Below are 10,581 nucleotides of genomic sequence, written 5' to 3'. Positions count from 1 at the left end.
ATGCTTTGGATGCGTTTTTCTTTCTCCAGAATTTGCTGCAGAGTTCCTCGTTGGGAATTTGGATACTTCCTCATCTCTGACAGCATTTAGCATCTGCTCTCCAGAGCCTTCGTCTTATTTTAGCAGCGAACGTGGAAGCGAGTTCATTTCCCTCCCAGAGCGGTTCGGTTCTGACCAGCAGGACGGGATGTTTTCCAGAATCAATTTGAATTTGTCAGATTTGAGGTTTTCGCTGATCTAATCCAAGATAACAAATAAAGTCGTCTCCAATGAACGAATGGATTCAAACTGGTTTATTATCGGTAGTGGTTTTTAGGGTTCCTGTCCTGCAGCCGACCCCCAATAAAGGCTCTGTGTTTGTGTGATTAATGAGGACATTATTGGACGGACGAAACCTTCAGACCTTGTTTATTTCCTGTCTTCCTGTTCCTACTGGCTCCTCTTCCTCCCCACAGGATAAGATGCATAAACATGCAGTCGACTTATGAAGCCGCGTTTCTTACTCGGTAATTCCAGTTTGACACAGGTGCTGTTCCCCGTCCCAACGGGACACTTGTAGACGTCTCCCGTCCGTTTAGCTGGCTGTCCCGACAGCGGCGATCCAATCAAAACCCTGGATAAAGAAAGAGGAAATGTCACTGGTTGCCTAGTAACACGACCGTACCACAGTTTGACTGTTTCCGTGGACACACCCACACCCACACACACACACACACACACACCGGCCTGCCTTAAACACGCATGCTCATGTGTGACATTCATAACATGGTGCCACGCCCTCAGCAAGCCGATGCTCAGGCTCATTAACATTCCTGGACTCTAATGGGCCCTGGTTCTCTGGAGCGACTCAAATGGTCCCGGGTTCTCTGGAGCGACTCTAATGGGCCCGGGTTCTCTGGAGCGACTCAAATGGTCCCGGGTTCTCTGGAGCAACTCAAATGGTCCCGGGTTCTCTGGTGCGACTCTAATGGGCCCGGGTTCTCTGGAGCGACTCTAATGGGCCCGGGTTCTCTGGAGCGCCTCTAATGGTCCCGGGTTCTCTGGAGCGACTCAAATGGTCCCGGGTTCTCTGGAGCAACTCAAATGGTCCCGGGTTCTCTGGTGCGACTCTAATGGGCCCGGGTTCTCTGGAGCGACTCTAATGGGCCCGGGTTCTCTGGAGCGCCTCTAATGGTCCCGGGTTCTCTGGAGCGACTCAAATGGTCCCGGGTTCTTTGGAGCGACTCAAATGGGCCCGGGTTCTCTGGAGCGCCTCTAATGGTCCCGGGTTCTCTGGAGCGACTCAAATGGTCCCGGGTTCTTTGGAGCGACTCAAATGGGCCCGGGTTCTCTGGAGCGCCTCTAATGGTCCCGGGTTCTCTGGAGCGACTCAAATGGGCCCGGGTTCTCTGGAGCGCCTCTAATGGTCCCGGGTTCTCTGGAGCGACTCAAATGGTCCCGGGTTCTTTGGAGCGACTCAAATGGGCCCGGGTTCTCTGGAGCGCCTCTAATGGTCCCGGGTTCTCTGGAGCGACTCAAATGGGCCCGGGTTCTCTGGAGCGCCTCTAATGGTCCCGGGTTCTCTGGAGCGACTCAAATGGTCCCGGGTTCTCTGGAGCGATTCTAATGGTCCCGGGTTCTCTGGAGCGACTCTAATGGGCCCGGGTTCTCTGGAGCGACTCTAATGGTCCCGGGTTCTCTGGAGCGACTCAAATGGGCCCGGGTTCTCTGGAACGACTCAAATGGTCCCGGGTTCTCTGGAGCGACTCTAATGGTCCCGGGTTCTCTGGAGCGACTCTAATGGGCCCGGGTTCTCTGGAGCGACTCTAATGGGCCCGGGTTCTCTGGAGCAGAACCGTTCCGAGGCAGCATCTTGGGCTGGTAGCCACAGCCGGACTGAATGGCTGTAACCAATCCCACGGTAGCCGGATAAGATCATTGCAGCAGCGCCGAATCAGAGAGGTGGGAAAGAATCCGATGCTGCAACAGGTCGGAGCAGGAGAGGGAGGGACGCAGCGGGGAACCACGCTCCACCGACATTCAGTCTGCCGCCGAGCCGCGGACGCTTGGTTTCAGCGTGTTCACGGCCCCGGCGGGCGGAGACTCTGGGTAACAGTAAGACACACGTCCTCGTTACGGCGGCGGATTAGATCGAGTGCTGCAGGAACCTTTTGGAGTCGGACCTCCTTGGGACAATAACGGTAAAAGCTCCACGGGGGGGCGGCCGGGACGATGACAGACCCCCAGCGAGGTAAGGATGGCGCTCACCATTTCCCCTCGCTGTTCTCGAACTGCTGGACGGTGTAGCCGAACATGTCTTCCAGGGGACCGCTGAAAGACAGGCCGGTCCTCTGGTCCACGTTGAAGGACAACGCACACGCCAGCAGCACTGCAGAGACACACACAGTAGTTCAGACTCGGAGTAGACGTATTTATGGAGTACTTAGGGTCATGGTGTCAGGCGGACGCAGTAATACTCAGTAATACGCAGTAATACTCAGTGCATGTAGTGATGATGAGAAATGACACACACTGGACGGAATTTGACACTTCAGTGTGAGACGGGTCTGACCCGGGGGACAATGTCGTCCTCTCTGCTGCCGGGACAGTCTCGGTCTGTCTGAGTCCAGATCACAGAGGTTCTATACAAGTGTCATTGTGGCGGAACCACAACGACGCCATTTATAACCACTGAGGCAGGGAGCAGACCAGAGGAGGAGCAGAACAGAGGAGGAGAACAGAGGAGGAGAACAGAGGAGCAGAACAGAGGAGCAGAACAGAGGAGGAGAACAGAGGAGCAGAACAGAGGAGCAGAACAGAGGAGCAGAACAGAGGAGGAGAACAGAGGAGCAGAACAGAGGAGCAGAACAGAAGAGCAGGACAGAGGAGCAGAACAGAGGAGGAGAACAGAGGAGCAGAACAGAGGAACAGAGGAGCAGAACAGAGGAGCAGAACAGAGGAGCAGAACAGAGGAGGAGCAGAACAGAAAAGGAGCAGAACAGAGGAGCAGAACAGAGGAGGAGCAGAACAGAGGAGGAGAACAGAGGAGGAGCAGAACAGAGGAGCAGAACAGAGGAGCAGAACAGAGGAGGAGCAGAACAGAGAAGGAGCAGAACATAGGAGGAGCAGACCAGAGGAGGAGCAGAACAGAGGAGGAGAACAGAGGAGCAGAACAGAGGAGCAGAACAGAGGAGGAGCAGAACAGAGGAGAAGAACAGAGGAGCAGAACAGAGGAGCAGAACAGAGGAGGAGCAGAACAGAGGAGCAGAACATAGGAGGAGAACAGAGGAGCAGAACAGAGGAGGAGCAGAACAGAGGAGCAGAACAGAGGAGGAGAACAGAGGAGCAGAACAGAGAAGGAGCAGAACATAGGAGGAGCAGAACAGAGGAGGAGCAGAACAGAGGAGGGGCAGAACAGAGGAGGAGCAGAACAGAGGAGGAGCAGAACATAGGAGGAGCAGAACAGAGGAGGAGCAGAACAGAGGAGCAGAACAGAGGAGCAGAACAGAGGAGGAGCAGAACAGAGGAGCAGGACAGAGGAGCAGAACAGAGGAGGAGCAGAACAGAGGAGGAGCAGAACAGAGGAGCAGAACAGAGGAGGAGCAGAACAGAGGAGGAGCAGAACAGAGGAGGAGCTGTTATCCTATCATATTCTATCCTATTCTATAATAGCCTAGCCTAGCCTAGCCTATCTTAGCCTTTCCTGTCCTATCCTATCCTACCAAGTAGCCCCGTCCAGCCTCTGTATTATCAGACATAAACCAGCAGTCTCAGGTAAACGTCCTCAGCTAACCAGCTAGCAGTCCCATCGTTAGCATGAGCACGGCCACCTCCGCTCTTTGATCTTCTTCCTCATTTCTTCCCTCTCCGTCTCCTTCCCTAGCGAACATCATCCACCTCCCCGCTCTCGTTTCCTCCCGTTCATCTTCATCCCTCCTCCCATCCGGCTTCCAAACATCCGTTCATGCGTTAACTGAACGTGTCGGCTCTTTGGTGTCGGGTTTCACTTTCTGAAACGCCAGATGTAGTCCCAGGAGTTCTGCTTTCTCACTGGACCAGAAAACATGTTGGGCCCACACATGCCCCCCGCCCCCCCCCAGCACAGGTGCTGCCAACACCTGGGCTTACTCCCTCTGTTCTGCAGGACGTTATAATATGACTACTCTAATATTGATGAACTGATGGCACCGACTCCCAATCAATACCAAACATGCTCTGCTTTTTCCTTCCTGTCAGCTCAACCTGAAGTCGAGGTCGTCAACGGTAACAGGCGAATCGGCTCATTGTGATCTACAGCAGGCATTAGGAGCAGCCATGCTTTTATCGGGGGGGGCATCATGGCCGTTCCTGCTCGCCTCTCGCTGGGGGTTAATGCAAGCGAGTTGCCCCAGGCGGACGCCGCAGCTCCACTGTTGCCCCGGCGAAGCCAGGATGATGGATCGCTCTGACTGGAGAGGGTCGGGAGGAGGGGGAGGAGGGGGAGGAAAGGCCTGGTGCACAGATGCAGCGTCTCACACACACACACACACGCACACACACACACACACACAGAAATACATACATACCAGGATCCCAAGATCTGAAGCTATTGGAAATTTGCAGGTAGCGAGTGTCCCAGTGGATTACGTGTGTGTGTGTGTGTGTGTGTGTGTGTGTGTGTGTGTGTGTGTGCGTGTGTGTGTGTGTGTTTCTTCTGGTACGACGTTTTGACGTCTCTGTTGGCTCAAAGTGGGGAAAACAAGGAGATGTTTCTTGGCATGTGTTTGTTGCTGCACCCACAAAAAGCCCGTTTTAAATTAACTGGGATTCTGAGAAACGGGAACTTTTACCGGCGTTCCTCTGCAGATGTCACACACACACACACACACACACACACACACACACACACACACTCGTCTTAAGAAGGACTCCTGTGTTAAACCAGGCAGCCGGTTCTTGACATTGTGGGTCCAGGTCGGTTCTGCCGACGCCGTCGCTGCAGATCGATCAGTTTTATTGGAGGCTGTTTGTGGAGGAGTGACCGTAAGCGACGCTCATTAGCATAACGATCCTGGCTTAATGTCCCGGCGCTCTCAGGCTGCTCATCAATTGATCATCCACGATGACAATTATTGCTCCTCATTGATTCGGCGCTGAACCGGGGGCCAGCGGGGAACCGAGCTAACCCAAACCAGAACGCCGTTTTAACACATTTAAATATATTTATCTTTAAATCCCGAGGCTCAAACTCAAACTGCACAAGAAAGATAAATGTTTGCTCTATTTTGACTTTCTAGTTGATGACATCACATCAAAGCTACGACCTTTGACCTTATTGTGGACCGCTGTTCAAGATGGATCTTTTCCCTCAGTGTGCAATACGATGTGAATGTTATTGATCCCGTGAGAACAATGAGCCCGAAACACAAGAATCAAGCTCTGAGTAGAAACATGGACGTTGCAGAGAGTTTCTGGGGCGCCACAATGTGCTCATAAAGAGCTTCTCTCGTCTGCCCCCCCCCTTTGACCTCTGACCTCTTTACTCCTTGGTAATAAAACTACTCTCCAGCTATGAATAAAACCTCCGTCTGCCTCCCTCTTACCCCCCCCCCCCCTTTGACTCAGCCTCTCAGTGATATTTCCTCCATTTCATCCCCTTCGTCCCTTTGAACATCAGATTTCAGTTTTCCTTTAGCAACAGAGCCGGTTAGAGCCTCGCTCCAGCTTCCCTACCGGCAGAACCGGACTCACGGTGACTCAGTGATGACTCAGTTCTGTGGCCGGGCCCGACCCGGGCGTGTGCCGCTGACAGTCATCATTTAGAGGACATACAGGAGACATTAGGACGTAATATGAACGGTAACATGCCAGGTACAGCCATTAAGGAGCTCTAAAGCTGCGTGAGCTCAGCCTGGAATAGGACGAGTGCTGCGTATGACGACATGATGACGTTGATCCCTTTGCTTCCTGCTGGTGGCGCTAGAGGAAGCTAATGGATTCTCACCTTACCGGGGTGACGGTTGGGCTTTTGTCACCTTTAACACGTCTCATTCTGCAGAGACACTGGACGGAGACGGTTAGCTTTGTGGTTTCACGCTCTCGGTTCTGAACCTGCAGTCCTTGAACAGGACATCCTCTCCTCTGTTCTGCTGCTTCCTGCCTCCGAGGCACATTTTATTCCGTCTTTATGTCGACGAGCGTGGCGTCGTCGCCGAATGCTCAACACGGGAGGACCAGAACGGCCCCCACAAAGCAGACGGATCCACTCGGGGTGTGATCCTCCCGTGAAGGAATGCTGAGGAACCTAAAGCAGTCTGAGTCCGGGCTCCCGGCTGCACCCCCAGCTCCTGGGGAAGGTGAGCTGCTGTCCTTCCAGATTCGCACACCCTGAGATTGAAGCCAGATGCCCCCCCCCCCCGCCCTTGCATCACCAAACTCAAACCACCTGCAGCCCATCCCTGTTAGAATGCAGACATGCTGGATCTGAGGTAAATGAACTTCAACACGCTCAAAAAGAAACAAAAGAACCGTCCGACGAGAATTCTCTCCGAGTTAAAACACACAACGAAGTTAAGTTATCACAGGACGGCCTGGGGGGGGGGGGGGTAATGGACCCCGGGGGGGGGGGGTCCAAGTCATGGGTCAGAATCAGGCGCGTTAATGGACCTGATCACTCTTACACACACACACACACACACTCCTAACTCGATTCTCTAATGTAGGACTCTGAGACTGAACTTGGCTCTCTTCCTTCCTCTCCTGCAGACTGCCGTTTGGGGGGGGGGGGCAGTCCGGTCGGTTCCCGGTACTTTCCATCAGCACCCCTTTTCTCCTTCTTCTCATCACGTGTTTATTCGGGGCTTCGGTTCGACCCGAATGTAAAAACACGATGACGCTGCAGAAACGCGTCACCGGAGGAAGACTCGACGTTTCCATGAAGTTGCAGCTCCGGTGCGTGAAAACCGGGGAGCCGCGCGCATCATCTGACCGACTCTCACGCATGCTTTAAGCATCGTGCACGGCGACACCCTCGTGCATGCTTCCAGACGGCGACGAGCTCCGCTGCTGTGCGTAAAAGACGCGCCTCTTAACGGAAAGGCAACAATTCCTTCTCCGGTTTCACTCACCGGTAACCGCCGCAGCTCCCACAGTCAGCTGGGGGCGCATCCCGGCGCGCAGCTGTCCCGGAGCTTCCCTCAGTCCACGGAGCTTCTCCCCTTTTTACGCGCGGCGTGAAACCAACACGAGTCCAGCCGCTAAACGAGCGATGGAGACATTTCCTGCGCTGCAGCATCCACGGTGGTCCCGTTTCAGAACGGATCCAGCGCACGGGATGAGCCCTGCTCCACTGCGTGTGGGTCTGATGAGCCGAGGAGGAGGAGGAGGAGGAGGAGGAGCTCGCTCCCTCACAGGACCTTATAAGATACGTCGGGGGCTTTGGTCAAACAGACCCGCCTTGTTTATGTGTAACTTATATCAAGGTTAGTGTGTTCATGTGAGTCATAATAATTGTAACAGAAACAGAAGCTCCTTGATGCAGGTAGAAACACTTTAAGAGTCGACAGAAAATGTTCCTCTACGGACGGGGGCGCTCAGGAAGTCCTGATGAAGCGTCCCCCCTCCCTCGGAGGAATGTGTGGAATCAGGATGGCAGCATGGAGTACACAGGAATACTCTAAATAAACGCTTCGTCATCCTAAAGTATTCGAGGCCAGAGCGAAGGAGTCCGTGAACTTTAACCATAAGAACTACGACCTGGAGAGGACGGACGGTCCTGAGGTCAACCTTCACGCCGTCCACGCTGATCATGTGACCAGGGATCAGCACCCTGCGCTTCGCTCCATCCTACCCAGGGCCTGCATGGGGGCGCGACCCCCCGACTCTGTCAACACAGAGCCAGAGTGTCGGTTACAGCCGAGGCTCTGGGTCTCCCATGGATCCCAGTGCCAGCGACGCCCCCCCCCCCGACCTAACCGACCTTCATTACAGGTGTGTTTCCTGTCTCTGAGGAATCGCCGTGCCAAAGATCACCTGTAACTCGATGATGAGATGATGGGGGCTCCACGCCTCCTCCTCATGGTTCTGAGTCACGGTTCACACAGAACTGGGCCTCTGACCTGACTCTGAACTCATCTGGTCCCAATTAGCTGGCACTGAGGTGACCCGAGAGTTTAGAACACCTGAGTTACATTTACAATAAAAGTACTCCATTACAGGTGAAAAAGAAATACAGCTTCAATAAACAAGGTATTTGGTACCGCTGTGGACTCGACCTAACAAGACAAAGTTTGTACAAGTACTTCAAACGTAGTTCTTTACTGTCCACCGCCGGTTGTGTTGCATCAAACGGAACCGGGCCGTCTGGACCCGCGTTGGCTGGTCACTGATGTGAGCTCATCAGACGCCACACGGCTGTCAGGTGTGTGTGTGTGTGTGTGTGTGTGTGTGTGTGTGTGTGTGTGCGTGTGTGTGTGTGTGTGTGTGTGTGTGTGCTGCGTGTCGAGCCTCTTACAGCTGGGTCCAGAACCTCTGGAGGGAACCCATTGTTCAAGACTTCCTGCAGAATCCGAGCAGAGCGAACAGAGGAAAGGGAGGATCACACAAACCTGGAGGATGGAGAAAAGAACATTTTAGGAAGAATAAAGGAAACTGGACCGACTCGGCTCATGAGCAGGCAGACGGACAGCAGAGGCGAGTTAAACGCCGCCATCTGTTCATCTGTTGAGCATTTTAGCCAAAAGAAAGAAAGAGAGTAAAATAGTAGCTTGAAGCTGATTAAAGGTCAGCGAGGAAGCACTTCCTGTCTCCACCTCGCCGGGCTTGACGTGAGGCTGTCAAGGGACGAGACGAAGCACATCCTCGAGGTGACCAGGATCAGGATCAGGATCAGAACCGGGATCAGGATTGGGATCTGGATGCAGAACGTCAGACAAACCTCCAGAAACCCTTCTGAAAGTTCTGGCCTTATCGGAGAGCATTTTATTTTGACAGCGTCTGCTCGTGATGACATCATGTTGGTACTTCCTGTTGTGTCACGGCCCGGTTATAATCTGGACCGGGGTTGGAACACGTGCTCTGAGTGCTGCCTGCTCTTTTGGGGGTATTTGTTCCGTGTTGCCTCCTTTAGCAGGTACGGCACGCCTTCAGGCCGCCGATGGATCGGTGTCTCAGGTACGGCACGCCATCAGGCCGCCGATGGATCGGTGTCTCAGGTACGGCACGCCTTCAGGCCGCCGATGGATCGGTGTCTCAGGTACGGCACGCCATCAGGCCGCCGATGGATCGGTGTCTCAGGTACGGCACGCCATCAGGCCGCCGATGGATCGTGTCTCAGGTACGGCACGCCATCAGGCCGCCGATGGATCGGTGTCTCAGGTACGGCACGCCATCAGGCCGCTGCCGTGACATCATTGTGATCTTCAGGCCGCTGGCGGTAGACACTGCCGCCTCACTGTTGTTTATTATTCAGGTCACTGCGAACACGGTGAAGGCGAAGCACTTCCTGTAATTGTGCCGAGTCGGAGCAGATGTTATTTTGCAGCTTTCTCTCAGCCTGATTCTTATTCTTCCCACCTGGACGCCGAGCCCACCGTCCTTGGACGTGTTTCTCTCCCCCCCCCCCCCAACAGGAGACACACCTGGCTTCTGTTTCACAGACAAACCGGCAGATATGTCCTTTAATTGTACAATTATTTCCGCTGCTTATTTTCCTATCTTGTTTCCTATTATTCTAACAAGCGGCGAGGAAACCGAGAGGATCTCCATAATTGTGACTCTGCGTTTTCTCAGCCCCCCCAGCGATTTGCTGGGGGGGCTGAGGAGGCGAGGCGGCCGATCGGGAGCTTCTGTAATGGCGTGTGACTCCAACGGGGGTGTCACACGCCATTCTCTCTACGGGGGTGTCGGCTCAAGCGTGAGTGTGTTCTGCTGCGTTTACATGGGGGGGGGGGGGGGGGGGGCACTAAAGGCCAACCTTTTGCCCACTCCAGAGACAGGAAATGGCTCCAGTATGGCCGCCTTCGGGGCTCTGGGGAGTGATTTTGGCTCCTTGTCAGGATCAGTGAGAAACATGCAGATGTTTGTTGGGCCCATCTGGAACCGTAGATCTCCGGCAGGCTTCTCGGGGACACGGAGGTTTGTTAAGTAGCAGATCTTCGCCGCTGCGTCGGGACAGATGTGGTTCCCCGGCTGGACGGACGACTTCTGCTTCTGTGCCTGCTTTATAAACATCTAATTGGACCGGCTCACTGTTTAGTCTGGACTGGCTGGTGCAGCAACAGTCAGGATTCCACACGCGTCCACACTCCAGAATGATGTGACGGATTCCAGGCTGCACTGTTACGCGTCTCTCCATCTTGGACCGGGTGCAGACACGCTACCTATATGGTCAGAGCGTCAGGCGGCGGTGCCGGTCGGAGGGACGGGTGTTTACACGCCGCATATTTCCAACCATCTGCCGATAGAAGACCTGCTTCTTCTCTGGCAGAAATAATAAAGGAGGAACGAGGCAGAGCTTATTCAGGTTTCCTGAATAAGCTCTGCCTCGTATATATATATATATATACATTTAGAAATGAATAAATGCACCGAAGTACTTCAGAAAAACTCTGACATACTATTGAG

General features: G+C 53.9%; 1 protein-coding gene across 1 annotated transcript in view; it reads right to left on the bottom strand.

The window, feature by feature from the left end:
• Positions 1 to 7,162, bottom strand: part of itga1 (integrin, alpha 1) — an 18,476-nt gene extending 11,314 nt beyond the window's left edge. Inside the window, exons 1-3 of the mRNA XM_068752831.1 lie at positions 7,086 to 7,162; positions 2,248 to 2,368; positions 504 to 613 (exon numbers count right to left, since the gene is read on the bottom strand). Of these exons, the coding sequence (XP_068608932.1) occupies positions 504 to 613; positions 2,248 to 2,368; positions 7,086 to 7,125 (271 nt within the window). The 5' untranslated portion in view covers positions 7,126 to 7,162. The remainder of the gene's footprint in view (positions 1 to 503; positions 614 to 2,247; positions 2,369 to 7,085) is intronic.
• Between the last annotated feature and the right edge of the window lie 3,419 nt (positions 7,163 to 10,581).

The sequence above is a fragment of the Brachionichthys hirsutus genome, chromosome 19 (assembly GCF_040956055.1).
Source record: "Brachionichthys hirsutus isolate HB-005 chromosome 19, CSIRO-AGI_Bhir_v1, whole genome shotgun sequence".
Classification (NCBI taxonomy): domain Eukaryota; kingdom Metazoa; phylum Chordata; class Actinopteri; order Lophiiformes; family Brachionichthyidae; genus Brachionichthys; species Brachionichthys hirsutus.
This window is presented reverse-complemented; position numbering and strand designations above follow the sequence as displayed.